Source organism: Oryctolagus cuniculus, chromosome 19 (assembly GCF_051225735.1).
Source record: "Oryctolagus cuniculus isolate XC-2025 breed Fujian yellow rabbit chromosome 19, ASM5122573v1, whole genome shotgun sequence".
Classification (NCBI taxonomy): domain Eukaryota; kingdom Metazoa; phylum Chordata; class Mammalia; order Lagomorpha; family Leporidae; genus Oryctolagus; species Oryctolagus cuniculus.
The window spans coordinates 55,162,402-55,181,662 of NC_142885.1; the positions used below are offsets into that span (position 1 = coordinate 55,162,402).

At 38.2% G+C, this 19,261-nt stretch overlaps 1 protein-coding gene across 1 annotated transcript in view; it reads right to left on the minus strand.

Annotated features, from left to right (window-relative positions):
- Positions 1 to 19,261, minus strand: part of LOC100353012 (phospholipid-transporting ATPase ABCA3) — a 123,591-nt gene that overhangs the window by 80,908 nt on the left and 23,422 nt on the right. The window contains exons 4-6 of the mRNA XM_017342510.4: positions 14,005 to 14,132; positions 11,176 to 11,329; positions 5,268 to 5,527 (exon numbers count right to left, since the gene is read on the minus strand). Coding sequence (XP_017197999.3) covers positions 5,268 to 5,527; positions 11,176 to 11,329; positions 14,005 to 14,132 — 542 coding nt within the window. The remainder of the gene's footprint in view (positions 1 to 5,267; positions 5,528 to 11,175; positions 11,330 to 14,004; positions 14,133 to 19,261) is intronic.

Below are 19,261 nucleotides of genomic sequence, written 5' to 3' on the forward strand. Positions count from 1 at the left end.
ATTCAACTGAAAGAGGAATTCAAAAGACACATTAACAATCAAACTATCAAAAATTTGGAGAAAAAATTCTGAAAGCATTAAGAGATAAGAAGTATATCACACATGGGGCCGGCACCATGGCTCACTTGGCTAATCCTCCACCTGCGCCGCCAGCATCCCATATGGGCGCCAGTTCTAGTTCCAGTTGCTCCTCTTCCAGTCCAGCTCTCTGCTGTGGCCCAGGAAGGCAATGGAGGATGGCCCAAGTTCTTGGGTGCCTGCAGCTGCATGGGAGACCGGGAGGGAACACCTGGCTCCTGGCTTCGGATCAGTGCAGCGCTGGCCTTAGTGGCTATTTGGGGGGGTGAACCAACAGAAGGAAGACCTTTCTCTCTGTTTCTCTGTCTAAATCCATCTTTCAAAAAAAGTATATCACACAAAAGGGATTCTCAACATGGCAGATTTCTTAGTAGAAACCCTGTAGGTCTACAGTGAGATGATAAAATCAAAAAGCTGAAGGGATCTTCCATCCTCTGGTTCCCTACCTAAGCAGCCACAATGACTAGTCCTAGGCCAAGCTGAACCCCAAACAGTTGGGCCTTCTGCTGCTTTCCCAGGTACATTAGCAGGGAGCTGGATTGGAAGTGGATCAGCTAAGACTCAAAATGGCACTCAGATAGTGATGCTGGTGTCATAGAGTGAACTAGCAAATGGAAGACTTTTCTCAATGTCTTTCCCTGTCTGTAACTCTGCCTCTCAAATAAATAAGCAAAAATCTTTTTAAAAAATTTTAAAAACAGAGAACTAAATAAAGGACATCTGACTTGCAAAAGAGGATGTCAACAGTCCCAAGTTTCAGCTTAGTGATTCTATATGAGGAAACTTTAAAAAATTTGTGGAGGATGGAATTAAAGAATAAAAATTTTAAAACATAAATGTTGTTTCTCCATTTCTGTCTTATAACCATAGGTATGATTAATTTGCAAGTGACAGTTTTTCTTTTCTTTTTTTTTTTTTAGCATGCTTGACTATTTTATTTCAGGTTAATGCTTAAGACATGGTTTATCAGGAAGTATATGGCCTTTTAGCCTTAAGATGAAAATCTGTTCTTTTTTTAAACTTTTATTTAGTAAATATAATTTACAGTTTGTGGATTACAATGGCTTTCCCCACCATAACTTCCCTCCCAGCTGCGACCCTCCCCTCTCCCACTCCCTTTCCCCTTCCATTCACATCAAGATTCATTTTCAATTATCTTTATATACAGAAGATCAATCTAGTATATATTAAGTAAAGATTTCATCAGTTTACACCCACACAGAACATAAAGTGTAAAAATACTGTTTCAATACTAGTTATAGCATTAATTCACATTGAACAACACATTAAGGACAGAGATCCTACATGAAGAGTAAGTGCACAGTGACTCCTGTTGTTGACTTAAGAATTTGACACTCTTGTTTATGGCGTCAGTAATCTCCTTAGGCTCTAGTCATGAGTTGCCAAGGCTATGGAAGCCTTTTGAGTTCACCGACTCTGATCTTATTTAGACAAGGAAGTGACAGTTTTTCATGTATCTCACTCAATATTATGACAGCCCTTTAAATCAGGTATTAATAATCTAAATTTTCACTTAACAAAATAAGCTATAAAAGTATGTAACATGTTACAGAGTAGATAATAGAGCCAGGATTAAAACCTATTTTCATGAGAATTCCCAAAACAAAGTAGGTACTTTACAAATAAATAAATACATAATCATTGAATAAATCATTGGTTAAACCAGTGGTGACTGGATTTTTACTAATAGAGCAGTGAGGCTTAACACAACATGCTCTGGACTAAGGTATACTACTGGAAGGAACTAAAGAGGTTTTAAAGAATCAGAGGTCCATAGAAAATGGGAATTGAGTTGTAGCTCATCTTGACATAATTTTAAAGTACAGTAGATTATTTCTTTATTCCAGACATGTTTTAGAATATTTTGTGTTTAAATTATATTTTTAATATTCTTGGAGGCTTATATAATTGTAACCAAAAAAAAAAAATCTCACCAAGAATTCCAATAAACACAAAAACTAGATGTAAGTGCTCAATACTTGGCTGCTGCTGAAACATAACCATCTACCAGTTTTGAGTGTATAAAAATAGTCCAACCCTCCAAATACTGACTGAAAATTTTCTACAGAAACTCTATCGGCGGCGGTTGGGGCCCAGTGCCTTGACCGCGCCTCAATGCCCCAGCCACAGCCCGCGCAGCTGCATGCCTGCCAACAGCTGCCAGCGAAACCCTGGCCGAGCCACACGAAGGCATGTCAACTGGAGCGAGTAAGAAGTGTGGAAAAGATATTGCCATCACTCAAGTTGCTCCACAACAGCCAATTAATGAATATGGGTTAAACGCTGATCACGGATTGGACAACGATAGGGAGTCTACCTCCAAAAGAGATCCTGAAGATAGGAAATCACAAAGGAATTCTAAGGAAAAGACATCAATGCCAGCAAGTGGAAGCAGTGTAAGGGATATGGCTGTCATGAATAATGCTCCACAGGAACATACAAATGGCAAATTAGTTCATGCCTATGTGATACACAAAGATACAGAATCTATTTTGAAATCAGAAGATGAATCTGTAGTCAACTTCAGATTCTCAGACTATTTCTACAAATTCTTGGAAGAAATACATTAATCAATCAATGGCAGCAGATGCAAAAGGAAAAGATATGAATGAACCACTGGAAGCATTTGCTAAGGAATATGCTGAAGTGATGCCTCGTCTGGAAGCAATGCATCCTTTTTGGAAAACACCAGTGGGAATGAATGAAGTACAAACGTACAGACAAGAAAAAATCAAGTTAAAACCAATATTGAAACATCTTGAGAGGCATTTCCTTCATCACTGCAATACTAATCAATATAAAAGCACAGAACTTGAATTAAAAAGTTCTTCTCCAACATGTAATAACATTAAAACAACACCCAAGGAAGAAAAAGAATGGTTTGATAGAAGTAAAAATAAGCAGTTTGAAGAAAAAGGGCAGCGTTGCCAAAGTAATGAAATGGAAGAGTTAAGAAACTTGTAGGCCGGCGCCGCGGCTCACTAGGCTAATCCTCCCCCTGCGATGCCAGCACCCCAGGTTCTAGTCCTGGTCGGGCGCGATTCTGTCCTGGTTGCTCCTCTTCCTGTCCAGCTCTCTGCTGTGGCCCGGGAGTGCAGTGGAGGATGGCCCAAGTGCTTGGGCCCTGCACCTGCATGGGAGACCAGGAGAAGCACCTGGCTCCTGGCTTCGGATCAGCACAGTGTGCCGGCTGCAGTGTGCCACTGGAGTGGCCGTTGTGGGGTGAAGCAACGGAAAAAGGAAGACCTTTCTCTCTGTCTCTCTCACTATCCAATCTGCCTGTCAAAAAAAGAAGAAGAAGGAGAAGGAGAAGGAGGGAGGAGGGAGGAGAAGGAGGGAGGAGGGAGGAGGAGGGAGGAGGAGGAGAAAAGAAGGAGGAGGAGGAGAAAAGAAGGAGGAGGAGGAGGAGGAGAAGAAGGAGAAGAAGGAGAAGGAGAAGGAGAAGGAGAAGGAGGAGAAGGAGAAGAAGGAGAAGAAGGAGGAGGAGGAGGAGGAGGAGGAGGAGGAGGAGGAGAAGGAGAAGGAGAAGAAGAAGAAGTGAAACAACTTGAAGTGACACATAGAACACTAGAAATGGATGCAAGGACTTCAAAAAACAATTTGACTCAGTTCCAATAAGCAAATCATCAACATCAGGAAATTGTTGACAACACTAAGAGGTCTCAAGATCCTCTAGAAAACTACATATCAAAGTTGGAATGTGAAAATGCCAAACTAAAAATCAAAATTCAAGAGCAAGTGATATTAATTGAACAACTACAGAAAAAGTCTGAATATAAAAAGCAACACATAAAGATGCTTGCTGAAATAAATGAAGCTCTGCAGGACGAACTGGACCAAAAGAGGAAGAAAAATTGTGATTTAGAAGACAAGATAACTCAACCAAAGAAACCCTTTTTTCAAATAAAAAACATATTTCATGCTTATGACAACACAGTGTGACTACCATTGGAGACTTTAAAGCCAGTCAATTAAAAATGGATATTAAGAGTCATATGTTACAGCAAAAGTTTCAAACATCGGAACATACCAAAAAGAAAGCTCCTCAGGAAGAATGTGATAAAGAACTGGAGAAACAAAGGGAATTCCATGTAGAAGAAGTACAAGTTCGAGAAACCTTAACATGTAAACTGAATAAGACGAATGAGGAATTAACAGTGGTCAGAACTGAATTTCTTCAGGAGACACAGAGGAATGAATCTTTACCCAGCACTAGTACTATGAGGCCTGCTGTACAGTCATCTAGTGTTGGAAACGTTAGTGATGGTTTAATATGCAAAGGAAACCATGTCCCACAAAGAAATTTAAGAATTCCTACCTCACAGCAACAGCTTTCATGTAAGCGCACACTGGACTCCTCGTACATGGCTAGATATGTTGTCTTTTTTTCCTTTGGGTTTTAGACTGATGATATAGTCATTTTTGATTTGGTGAAACACTGATTATGACTGACATATATGCTAATTGTCACAACTGTCTTCATCATATAGAAAGGAAATAAGTGTATGACTTTTTTACTTCATAGAATAAATGAGGCCGGCACTGTGGCTCAATAGGCTAATCCTCTGCCTGCAGTGCCGGCACACTGGGTTCTAGTCTTGGTCGAGGCGCTGGATTCTGTCCCGGTCGCCCCTCTTCCTGTCCAGCTCTCTGCTGTGGCCCGGGAGTGCAGTGGAGGATGGCCCAGGTTCTTGGGCCCTGCACCCACATGGGAGACCAGGAGAGGCACCTGGCTCCGGGCTTCGGATCGGCGCAGTGTGCTGGCCACAGTGCACCAGCCACAGAGGCTATTGGGGGAAGGGGGGTGAACCAATGGAAAAAGGAAGACCTTTCTCTCTGTCTCTCTCTCTCACTGTCCACTCTGCCTGTCAAAAATAAATAAATAAAAAAAGAATAAATGAAACCAAATGAACACATTTTAAATTTCTTAAAAGCTGCATTTATGTTAGCTTTTAGAAATTGAATATTTTTACCTATAACTAAAGGTATAGTTTGGAAGATGATGGCTTATTTTCCAACTGAATTTGCATTGACTGTGGTTCAAGGCATTTTTAATGTTTTGTTGTAACGTCCAATTTTTCTTTTATTCTTTTTTTAACTTTTATTTAATAAATATAAATTTCCAAAGTAAAAAAAAAAAGAAACTATCACAAGAAAAGTGGAGTTACCTTCAATCGATTTTCTTTTTCCCACACAATAGATTGAATTATGGTAAGATGATTCATAGAGAAGATACATACAATTATTAAAGGGATGAAAACAATAGCAAATAAAAAGAAAACATCATGATAATAAGATGGATATGGAAATCTCTGAACAAAAATCTTGACTCCATTAAACAGTGTTTCTGTAGCTGTGTTGTTATGATGCCGCATGATGGCCTTATCCAGGGCATGCTGCACAGCCAGGAACCCTTCACTGATGTACCCTAAGTGAGAAAACAGAGACTGCTAAGTATAACAGGCCAAAATATAGTGGGACTGAACAAAGAACAGGCAATTCAAGTACCGCCATGTGCCCTATCATGACACTTCAGAGAAGAATGGACCGCATATATGATGGTCACTGACTGACCTGGCCACTGTCTTATCTGTGTAAGTACATTCTATTGTGTCTGCTTAGTGAGGAGATTGCTTAACACTGTACTTCTCAGATCTTATTCCTGTGACTACATTATACATCACTGCATGTCAAAGGCAAACAACAAAGCTAACTGTTATAATAAGGTTCTTCTCATAGTCTCAGTCTCAGAGCAGCTATCATGGAATCACCACACAAGTGCATAATGATTTTTGTCATCTGCAAATAAAAATAATTTCACTCCTCTTTTTTTAAACTTTATTCCTTCTTCTTTTTCCAGTGCAGACTAGAATTTCTGCTGATATGCTGAACAGAATTGATGAGAATAAGTGTTTTCACTTTATTACTGACATTAGGAGGGAAATGTTTAATATTTCACCAGTAAGCTACAAATTTTTCACATATCACATTGAGAGAATGCACTTTTACTGGTATTTTTGGTTGGAGAGTTTATATTTTTTTATATTGGAAAATGTTAATCTTACAGAAAAGTTACAAAGGCAGCACAGAAAATTCTTGTATACCATACCTTGTCAATGGTGAGTTATACCACTCTATGGCAGTTACAGTACATAAATAGATCTACAGTGCATCTTCGGTATGACATTTTCATGGGGATTATTGCTTAGGTTAAAATGTCTAAATGAGGGCCGGCACTGTGATGCAGCGGGTTAAAGCTCCGGCCTGCGGCACCAGCATGCTATGTGAGCGCTAGTTTGAGTCCCGGCTGTTCCTCTTCCGATCCAGCTCTCTGCTACGGCCTGGGAAAGCAGTAGAAGATGGCCCAAGTCCTTGGGTCCCTGCACCCACGTGAGAGACCTGGAAGAGGCTCCTAGCTCCTGGCTTTGGATCAGCTCATCTCTGGCCATTGCCATCATTTGGGGAGTGAACCAGCGGATGGAAGACCTCTCCCTCTCTGGCTGTACCTCTCTCTGTAACTCTTTTGAATAAATAAATAAATCTTTTTTTAAAAAAGTCTAAATGGTCCTGAGAAGCAAAAAACAGAAACACTGCCAGATATTCTACATCAAGCTTCTCTAACATTACATCTTGCTATCACTGTAGTTGTCAAAACTAAGAAACTAACATTGTTGAAATACCATTTATAATTTATACACGTTTTATTTGAAATTTTCCAGTTTTCCCCCAATGTGCTTTATTTCTGTTTCGGGATTCCATTCAGGACATTGCACTGTATTTAGTTGTCAAGTCTCCAAAGTCTCTGATCTGTGAAAGCTTCTCATTCTCTCCTTGTTTTTCATAATCTTGAGTTTTTAAGAATACTGGAAAATATTTTGGAGAATGTTATACAATTGATTTTTCTCATGTTTTCTCATTAACTAATTGAAGTTCTGGGTTCTAGGGAAGGATATCACAGAGTGAAGGCCTTCTTCATCTAATTATAATTTATAAGGGGATATCTGATAGCAACATTACTTCACTGGTGATGTTAACCTTCATAATTATGGTTAACATAGTGTCTGCCAGATTCCTCCATTGTTAAGTTGCTGTTTACTTCTTTACATATCTACTCTTTGGAAACCAATCATTAAATGCAGCCTATACTTAACAGGAGTGGAATGTTTATGTTATCTTAAAATATTCCATAAGGAATATTTTTGTACATTTACACACATGTATTCTCTCTTGTCTTTATTATAAAGACAGAATCATTGATATTTATTTTATAATGTGGACTAAAACAAATTACTATTCTTGTTATTTTCAGGCTCAATTTCTTCTAGGCTTGGCCATTGGGAGCCCTTTCAGATTGGCTCCAGCATCAGTTTGGCTAGGCCAAATCCTTTCAACCTCCCTACTATTTTTTTGAAGTACTTCCTTACTTTCTGGCACTGTAAGATGTTTAAGAATCATCTGGCATTTTCCCTACCCAAATCCTAAATTCAGTCATGTCTCTAAAAATCCCTAGTTGCTTTTTTGTTTTTTTGAAAAACTACAATCTGGGTACTGGGTTGCTACTTATTGGCATTCCTGATGGACAGCCTTAGAAAATACATTTTATATTTTAAAATATATTTAACTCATATAAATGTGATCTTCAAAACTTTATGGAAAATGCTTATTATGGAAAAACTATCCATGGATTTCAAAAATTTGTGGACCCAATCAACTTTAAAAATTTTTTAATTTAGTTTTTTAATTATGAGGCAAGAGAGACAGAGATTTCCTATCTGCTGGTTTACTCCCCCAAATTCTCACAATGGCTGGGGCTGTGCTAGGCTGAAGATGGGAGCCGGGAACTCAAATCAGGTCTTCTACATGACTAGCAGGGATCCAACAACTTTAGTTGGGGAAGCTGGAATTAGGAGCTCAAACCTAGGCACTCTAATATGGGATGTAGGCATTTTAACCTCTAGGCCAAATACCCTCTCTTAAATTTATCTTTTAATTCCATTTTTAAATGTTTGCTTATTTATTTATTTTTATCTACTTGAAAGGCAGATAGAGAGATAAAGAGAGAAGAGAGATTGAGATTGATTGATTGATTGATTAACTTCCATCCACTAGTTTACTTAGTAAATTCCCACAATAGCCAGGACTGGGCTAGGTTGAAGCAAGGAGCCAGAAACTTCCACATCTTCCACGTGGGTGGCAGAAACCAATTTCCTGTGCCAATATCTGCATCCTCTTAGAGTGCACATTAGCAGGAAGCAGGAACAGAGGATGGAGCTGGGACTTGAAAGTTGGTACTCTGACTGATATTAGATGTGGGGATCCCAAATGGTGTCTTAATTGCAATTCTAAATGCTCATCCTTATCCACCTATTTATATTAACTCTTCTTTCTTTTGATTTTAGGTAACTTTTCCTGATTAATTACAGATCATATAATTCTGGTTTTTAAATGACAGTAGACACTAAAGGATAATTTTTGTTCTGTTTTCTTAAAGATGCTAGTTCTCTCTTTATTATGCAGCTACAGTGGGAAAGTAATGATTCAGATTCCTTAAGAGTTGAGTTTTGATTAAACTGAGCTCACTTTTGCTCTTAAGTAGTACAAGGGTATCTCAACTTATTCCTCTGCACAATTCCTCAATTACTGTGCCATTGTCAATGGACAGGTTAAATTTTGTCAAGTTCTGAAGTGGGACAAGGCTGGGCTGTGGTTACCTTGGGATCCAATTCCATCAGATTCTCACAGTACCATCACTATGAGACTTCATAAACTCTGCTTGCTAGCCCACTTCCTCTGCTGGTTATTCAGCAATACCCCTGTGTTTTAGGGAAGAGAAAACTATCAAACTGAAATACTCATTTTTGATTGTGGGCTCTTCAGATAATAATCCATTTTACCAATCCGCTCTATTGTTAAAACACACAGCCACATTATCTTTATTTCCACAAACTGTCTCTAAAATGTCTTTTTGACTAGAGAATAACATGAATATTTTCAGTATGGCAGGGAGAATTGTATGATAAATTAAATACATTTTATATTGTTTCTGTAATATACCGGGGGACATTCAGTGCACAGACTCTGGACATAGACTGCATTGAAGATTCAGCTACAGTGCTGAAGAGTCACTTAACAGCACAGATCATATAATCTCTCTGAGCCTCAGATACTTTACCTGAAAAATTGATATACCAAAACCTATCTCATAGTAGTTTAGAGTCAGGGTAAGCACTCAAAAATTTTAGCTCTTATTATTGGAGAAGAATAAAACAGGAATTTATATAATAACTATCTCTCTAGGACAGTTTATGGAGACAAGTAGGTAATTCAACAATAAGAATAGGGTTTTTGGTGCTTCAGTTTATTAACATATTTTGTTTTTATATCCAGTACATATTTTAGTGTATTGGTATACACATACACACACTTTGTTAGCTTCAAGTGTAGAGAGTTGAGTTAATTATATTCAATCCATGATTCACTGGTTAATGTCACTTAATCCATTTTCTTTATTCCCTTATATGCCTTGCCTTCTTCTCCTTTTCATTAACAACAACTCTCATCTGTTTGACAAGTGTCTTTAGGCTTCTGTGTTTTCTTCTAAAACAGGGATTTGTTGGCACATACATTAATGCAAGCAAACCAAACTGTGTTAAAGTTTACTCAGTTCTGTTTTTAAGATGCTGTTACATGTATAGTTAATCCAGTCTTCCATACTAGTTGCCCTAACATAGGAGGTGGACTGACTCCAACACAAAAGACTCTGCCATTTACATTCCTATGGATCCACAAATGTGTTGTTGGGTTTTCTACTCAGGAGCATATTCTTAATTTAGCTTCCACTGCCAGACTGTTCTACAGAATGGCAGTATGAGCTTAGGCACCCTTCTTCTAGCAGTTCCTTTAGGTTTCCACATACATTCCTGGAAAATGTTAATTCTGCCAGCTTTCTACAATTTTCACCAGACTGATACTTTTTTCTTTTTTAAAAATTTTATTCAAGTTATACAAATTTCATGTATTTCACAAATACAGCTTAGGAACATAGTGATAGTTCCCACGTTACCCTCCCTCCAGCCCATGCTCCAACCCTTCTTCCTCCTCCCTCTCCCATCCCCACTCTTAATTTTTACAAAGATCTACCTTCAGTTTACTTAATAATCATAAATCTAACCCTACACTAAGTAAAAGAGTTCAACAAATAGTATAAAGGGAAAAACGAAAAACAAAAAACATTGTTCCTCAACAGAAGAGAAAAGGGCTTTAAGGTAAGGTCTGAGACTGGGTCCATAATGCAGCAACATCAATTGGAAAAAGCAAAAATTCCATTTTAAATTTTATGACTAGAAAAACATTCAAAATATGTTTTCCAAGAAAATAGCAATAACACACCACACAATTCCATCACCCTAACTTAGCAACTATTTTCTTTTTGAAAATTTACCCCAGTTTTGTGCTAATGAATATGTAGTTTACAAAGCTGTAGGTTTATAACACATTTCTGAACTTTGATTTTTTCAGAACATTCAAGATGATTAGTTTTGATGGCTGCAATGCTCTGTCAAATTATATTTTAACTTTTATCTCAAATTTTTAAGAATTAAGGTATATTGGTCATGATGCTTGTTTCCTTTGTTGAATAATTTCTTCAAGATGCACTTGCAAAATTATTGGTAAAAGTTAAGTTCCATATTAAAGACATCTTAATGGTAGTTTGTATAATTAACTTTAACATTATAGTTAAATTAAAAGCTACTTACCAATCCAGTAGAGTATCATAAAACTATAGTTATCTGTGTCAGTACATGAAAATATACAACTCAAGTCAATAAAGTCAAAATTTCACAAATAAGTCTATATCAAAATATAAAGACATGCAATTCCTTTTATCCTGGAAAGAATAAAAGTGGACTGTTCAAATGTACAGAGATGATGATGAAAGTTTAAATGAAAAAAAAAATCAATACAGTAGGTTAAAAACAAATAGTTTTCACCACAAAGTTGAAGTTATTTAGTATGAATTTATAATAACCCTTACTATAGTACTGGGATATTAGGAGAAATACAGTATCTTCTCACCTGGATTCCCCCCAAGTGCATCATGTTGGTTTCTGGGTCCCATAGAAGGCATGGACGGAAAGAGAGAATTTGTTAACCAGGATTCCTCTTCCAACTGAGTCGCAAACTTTCTGCTGTTCTTCTTAAAACTACTAAAACGCAGGTGGTATTTCACCTAGAAAGAAAAATAAGAAACAAACAATAATAAAAAACAAATAATATCAATAAGTAAAGAGAGAAAGAAAGAAAAAGCAAGACTCAGAAACAAAAGGAAGGAAATCAGGAATGTGTGGTTTTGAGCAGATTGATGAGCACCAAAATAGATTCTGAACAACAGAAAGTGACAGCAAACTCATCGTAAGGCACATCACATAAGGCTCAGAAGTTTACTTCCCTTAAATCTTTCCTCTAATAACTGTGTGAAATTTTTAAAACTAAAGTATCACTAGTCCAAGTGATCAATTTCAGTTCACAATTGATCACACTGATAGGTCTAAGAGTCAAAGGGATCACACAAACAAGTCTAGTGTCTGCTAATACTAGCTGATAGAATCAAAAAGGGAGAGAACAATCCATCATGGGAAGCAGGATACACAGTAAACTCATAGAATGGCAGATGTCCTAAATAGCACTCTGGCCTCAGAATCAGCCCTTAAGGCATTCGGATATGGCTGAAGAGCCCATGAGAGTATTTTAGGCATGGAAAGCCAAGACACCCTGGGAAAAAAAAAAAAGAAGACCTAAATGGAAGATCTCTGTGAGTGAGATCCCAGTGGAAAGAATGGGGCCATCAAAGAAGGAGGTACCTTTCTCTGAAGGGAGGAGAGAACTTCCACTTTGACTGTGACCCTGTCGGAATAAGATCGAAGTTGGCGAACTCAAAAGGCTTCCATAGCCTTGGCAACTCATGACTAGAGCCTAGGGAGATTACTGACACCAAAAACAAGAGTGTCAAATTGTTAAGTCAACAACAGGAGTAGGAGTCACTGTGTACTTACTTCTCATGTGGGATCTGTCCTTAATGTGTTGTCCAATGTGAAGTAATGCTATAACTAGTACTGAAACAGTATTTTACACTTTGTGTTTCTGTGTGGGTGCAAACTAATGAAATCTTTACTTAATATATACTGAATTGATCTTCTGTATATAAAGAGAATTGAAAACGAATCTTGATGTGAATGGAATGGGAGAGGGAGCAGGAGAGGGGAGGGGTGTGAGTAGGAGGGAAATTATGGGGGGGGAGCCATTGTAATCCATTAACTGTACTTTGAAAATTTATATTTACTAAATAAAAAAATCACCATGCATTAATGGACTTTTAGTAGCAATTTACCTCAATAAATTATAATAATTATTAAAAAAACTAAAGTATCAGTAACACTTGGATGTATACTGTGCATTTGCAGTAAGCAAACACAGTGGCAACTTGTATATTAATGTGAATGCATTCATTCCTAAACAGACAGCTGGCATGCATACAGAAATCAAATAGAAGAAAAAAAAAGTATTAATTTATCTTCCCATCGTCAGCCAAGGGTTCTAAGAAGAAAGTCTCTTCCTCTCCTAAAAGTGATTGTAAGAATCTTATACATAGGAGGAACGTGATTAAGAGGTAACCGTGGAGTGCTACATAATTTTAATTGTTTAATGAAAAGATAATACAAAGTACATCATGCTGGGCCTGAGCAGTTTTACAAGACAGCAAGTGGATCAAGAGTTTCAAAAATCAGAAGGGTCAGATGAGAGAAATCAGATCAGAAAGGATGTTGTACATCCAAGTGATTATTTACATATTCACAAATCACCAACTAAATAAAGACAAAAGTTTCAATAAATCATTTTATGCTCAAAGTCCTTCTTCCTCAAGGAGCTCAAATTCTACTTGAGGAAACACTGATTAGCTTGTGGCATAAAGTCAATTGCAGAGATATATTTAGAGCATTTATGGGAAGATGAAGGAAGAAACGAGTAGGCATGGGTAGGAAAGACAATGTAGAGTCACAGCAACAATCTTAGAAACCAACAGCAAGCCAAGTGAGAGGGAGAGCAAGACTATACAAAAGCAGAGGGGTGGAGTTTGAAATATAACCAAAGACATTTTGCCCAGACTCTCTATATAATATATTCTGTTGAGCCACCATCATCAGCCAACACTGAGTCAGTAATGAGGGAAGCTGACACAGATAGAAGTAGTGAGGGAGTGATAACAAAATGAAGAAATCCCTTTAACTTACAATGTGGTGACCATCCTTACTTTCAGTTACATTGACAACCAACTGTGCCCTCAATGCAGACTTGTGGTTCCATGCATACAACAGCAGAGACATCAGGTTCAAACTATTGGCCTCATCTCTACTTCTTGCTGGATATTATTAGCATCTTCCTCAGTGTCTGCAGATGTCCTAATTCTAATTCAGCCTGGCTAAGCCTCAGTTATTTTCTAGATTCAGAACTAGAAGAGACGAATGAGACTGCTTCAAAAGAGGGAAGAATTTTTCATAATTTGTTCCCTGCTAGTGAAGGTGTATTGGCTTCACTTTGCCAGGGCTGCAGACAACTGACACAGGTGAAAGTAATATCCTTATCAATTTTTCTGATGGTTCTAATGTAGAAATAAGGCCTTGTGGGTCATACACATAATATTTTTCTCATCAGAATAAACCACTGTGTAAATAAACACACTGATGAAGAAGTTAAGATTTGGAAACAAGCCTTCACTCTACTATATGTATAAGCAGTACAATCTTTGGAAAGTTACAGTCTCCCCACTTATGAAATGTCGCTTCTACTTCATTAAATCTCTGGAAACTGAAAGTAGAATTATGATGCTTCTATATGAAGTTTTCTCACCTTAAGTGGCAGGGGATCATTGCTATTCTGGAAGTCATGGTCAAAAACAATACCAGCCAAAACGTTTTTAGTTTTATTATTTTGTTTAACATAATCTTCAAATTCTCTTTCCGAAGAAAATCCCAAAACTGTGGAGACAGAGAAATCTGTATGAGTTGTCCACATAATGGTGAAATGTATGACAGCCCTTCCCATCTGTTAGATGGGAAACTACTTCACATGGATGAAGAGTTATAAACGGTGGCTTGATCAGCATAGCCCTGACTGTTAATGAACAACTAAATACATTATCCCTCTTAGTAGTTTTTTTTATCTGTTCTACTTAATATGACTGGTTTAGATCTGTAAAAAAAAAAAAAAAAGAGTTATAGTAGTAGAAATTTCAAAATGCTGTTGCTCAAACACTGGCATAACAAATTGATATTTGGAGTGGACAACTCTTAGGAGTTTTTAAAATTTTAATCACAAGTTTAAAATAATAATTATTATAATACATATTGAAGCAGATGCTCCAGTGTTTTGAAATTTCCACCTTGAAGGAAAATTAGAAAAAAAAAAGTTCACCTAATCTATTCAAAGTTTTTTTTTTTTTTTTTTTTTTTTTTTAAACTTTTATTTAATGCATATAATTTTCCAAAGTACAACTTATGGATTACAATGGCTTCCCCCCCATACCGTCCCTCCCACCCACAACCCTCCCCTTTCCCACTCCCTCTCCCCTTCCATTCACATCATGATTCATTTTCGATTATCTTAATATACAGAAGATCAGCTTAGTATACATTAAGTATGGATTTCAACAGTTTGCTCCCACACAGAAACATAAAGTGAAAAATAATAGATGATTTTTTTAAATGATGATGAAATCAGAGCAGACCTATTGTCATGTTTAATCCCAGTGAGAGTCAAGTTGGGAATTGATAATTTCTTTTTTTTTTTTCTTTTTTTTTTTTCACAGAGGATCAGTTTAGTATGCATTAAGTAAGGATTTCAACAGTTTGCACCCCCATAGAAACACAAAGTGAAATATATTGTTTGAGTACTCGTTATAGCATTAAATCTCAATGTACAGCACATTAAGGATAGAGATCCTACATGAGGAGTAAGTGCACAGTGACTCCTGTTGTTGACTTTACCAATTGACACTCCTGTCTATGGCATCAGTAATCTCCCTATGCTCCAGTCATGAGTTTCCAAGGCTATGGAAGCCCTCTGAGTTCTCCGACTCTTATCTTGTTTAGACAAGGTCATAGTCAAAGTGGAGGTTCTCTCCTCCCTTCAGAGAAAGGTACCTCCTTCTTTGATGACCTGTTCTTTCCACTGGGATCTCACTCGCAGAGATCTTTTGCCAGAGTGTCTTGGCTTTCCATGCCTGAAATACTCTCATGAGCTTTTCAGCCAGCTCCGAATGCCTTTAGGGCTGATTCTGAGGCCAGAGTGCTGTTTAGGACATCTGCCATTCTATGAGTCTGCTGAGTATCTCACTTCCCATGTTGGATCACTCTCCCCTTTATTTACTCCATCGGTTAGCGTTAGCAGGTACTAGACTTGTCTATGTGTTCCCTTTGACTCCCAGTCCCTTCACCATGACCAACTGTGAACTGAAACTGATCACCTGGAACAGTGAGATGGCATTGGTACATGCCACCTCGATGGGATTGAATTGGAATCCCCTGGTATGCTTCCAACTCCACCACTTGGGGCAAGTCAGCCTGAGCATGTCCCAAATTATACATCTCTTCCCTCTCCCATTCCCACCACCATGTTCAACAGGGATCACATTTCAGTTAATTTTCAACACTTAAGAATAACTGTGCATCAATTACAGATCTAAACCAGTCATATTAAGTAGAACAGATAAAAAAAACTACTAAGAGGGATAATGTATTAAGTTGTCCATTAGCAGTCAGGGCTATGCTGATCAAGTCACCGTTTCTCCCTTAGATGAATCAGACATCCTAGCTTTATATGTTACTCCATAGGGCCAGTTAATACTCAGATGCCAATGTTTTTACCTTTTAAGTCATTTATCAGCTTCAAAAACACCCAGGGCACATAGCAGAGCAAGGATTTTTTGGGACTTCTTGCTAATACTTCCAACACATGGTTAGGAGTGGGAGTGGTGTCCAAGATTTTAGCATGCATCTCAGCACATTAATGCAGCTCACGTAGGTTGCAGGTGGTATCAAGGAAGATCCAATCCATTTTGAAAAACCAAAAATTTACTGTCTTTCTAGCCTATTATACTAAACTAACAGTTGTGATATTTTGTGATACAAATATGCTATCAAGTACAAAATACTGTATTAGAGAAATGTGATTTTTCTTAAGGACTGTCACTAATGAGAAACTTTGATATAAAACTGCAGATTTATTATTGTGAGAAAAGGATTAATAGTAAGCATACTTGATTTTGCCAGATCCAGGGACACCTAGTAAGATAATTCTGAATTATTTTCTGGCAGCAATGTGCCTAGCTGCATATGGAATTAAAATACAAAATACAAGCAGTACCAGGAACTCCCAATCAACATTTCTCACTGTGATGTGATGAGCTAAGAGTCTTATGGAATCAATTGGTCAAAACTGTGAAAACTAAGGCACAGGTAAGGCTGGTTTAAAACATAAAATCCAGGTCGAAGGGGTAGAGAGGAGTGGAACATAGGGTTGATTTCCTCAGACCAAGTACTCAAGGGCAAAATATGGTTAAGTTTGGTTACTTCCATTGCCTTGAATGAATTTAGGAAGCAATAACCTAAATTTCAAAAAGGCAGGTTTTACAGATGAGATAGATACGGTCTGCTGCTTAAAACCTTTACTGTTTCTCTGATTGAAGTGTTTCTGGTGAGACAGCGTTTCCAAATAGTCACTGGGAGTTTGGGCTTACAGGCAGTACTCCACAGAGGAGGGGGAAGGTGGCAGAGCAGGAATCTGTGGTTACCATGGTAATAAAAGCTAGCATTTACTGAGTGCTCACTATGTGCTGAGCATTACTCTCAACATTCATTTTAATTCATTTGATCTTCCCAACTACCCTATAATTGGGCATTTTTTCCCTCTGTTTACAAGTGATAAAGTATGCTCTTTTTTTCTGGTTTCTTATTGAAAGAAAGCTATATAGAGAAATGAATGTGTGAAGATAGTGGTATGCTGGTTGTGTGATATAAACCACAGAGGTCTTCAATTATGAGCCATTTTACACTCAAGTCACTTGACATCTCAATCAGTTGTCATTTCTCTTAACCTTATTTCCTTTCCATCTCAGATTCCTGACTCTATCACTCCAACAAATATTCAAATTCTTCAACTCATCTCTTTCATTTTCCATTCCAGTAATGTGGCCAAAAATCCTCCGATATTAGAACAAAATAACTTACAACATATGGTAATTTTCTTAGCCTAATTTGTTTGCCCTGATGGAACACTAAACACATGTGCACACATACATGAACATAAAATTATTTTTAATAATATTTGAAAGGCAGTTAGAGAGAAAGAGAGGGAGGGAAGGAGACAGACAGACAGACAGACACACACACACGCACACACACATACATACACAGATCTTCTGTCCACTGGTTCACTCCCAAAATGGCTGCAACAGCCTTGGCTGGACCAGGCGAAAGCAAAGAGCCTGGGACTCTTTCCAGGTCTCTCACATTGGTGGCTGGGGCCCAAGCATTTGGGCCATCTTCCACTGCTTTCCCAGGCACATTAGCAGAGAGCTGGATTGGAAGTGGAGCAGCCAGGACTTGAACAAGTGATCATATGGGATGCTGGTGTCACAGGCTTAACCTGTGGCACCACAATACCGGTCCCAACATGCAACTATTTCCTTGAACCCTGGACTGGATACCTAGTTTTTCTTTCAAACTTTTTTATGCATAAAAACACATAAAAACACAAATCCTGGAATGATGCAGTAACATCTGTCAGAACTGAAACCCAGCTGGAATGAGGAGCCAACAACAGTAAAGTTGCACAGGTGCACATCTGAGCAGTTCCTCTCCACCTTCCTTGCAGTTACTTTAGTTCTGCTTCTCCTGGTTAGGTTTCATTTTCTTTATTTCATCATTCTAGATCTCTTCACATGTCTAAAATCCTTAGACTAGATGTTTCAAATATGAACAAGATTATTTTGTTTTACACTATCTCAAAACTTCCCCCCCTTCTCCCTGCCTCAGCCCAATTGGAATTGTAGGTTTTGTCATGCTCATGCCATCATGAGACAGAATTCAAGGAAACCAAAAGACAGTTCAGCAATTCTCAACAACCTAGGACTTAACTAGCTGGAGCACAGCTTGTCCCAGCAAGGAAACACCTTAGAGAGAACTGAATCCTCCCCTTCTCCCTCAGGCCTGATTCTTTCACTTTCTACTATCTAAAGATGTCTGAGAAGTGGGACTGGTAGAAGAACATTTGAGGCATGCCCTTGGAGGGTGGTTCATGTGAGATGTTGAAATATCACAATCCAAGTTTGGCCTAATTCTCTGTTTCCTGACTCACTAAGCAATCACTTGCTGCCACACCCACTGTAACCAGCTTCCATCAAACACCATACTATGGATCCACTTGATACTGTAACCTCAAACTGTAAGATGAAGTAAATGCTTTTATTTCCCAAAGAAACTCCTCTCAGGTATTTTAGCTAAAGTAACAAAAAGTAGAAAAATACAGAAAATTGGTAACAAGAAGTGGGGTTGTTACTATGAACTATACCTGAAGGTATGGAGGAGTCTTTGGAACTGGGCTGCTGGGAAAGTATACAACAGTGGACAAGCAGGATGGACAAAGCCTAGAATACTGTAAGCTGAGTGTTTCAAGAAATTCTGGTGATGTCTCAGGAGGCTAGAATGCTGGTTGAAATGTGAACTGTATAGGCCAGGCTGATGAGTTTTCAGATAGAAATGAGATTCCTATTGGGAACTGGAATAAAGACCACTGATGTTACATGTGGCAAAGAACTTGGCTGTTCAGTATCCCTGTCTAGGGAGTTTGCGGCAGGCTGAACTTAATGATGGTGGACTGACTTGTTTGCAGAGAAGATTTCAAAGCAGCACAATGTTCACACAGCAGAAGGCACATTAGGAGGGAGCTGGGTTGGAAGCTGAGCACCTTGGACTTGAACTGGCACCCATATGGGATGCCAGCACCACAGATGGCGGCTTAACCTGTTGCACCACAGCACTGGCCCCCACAAAAGTTCATAATAAACTTAAGAGGTTAATACCTGGTCATAATGATATGCTAACAAGGT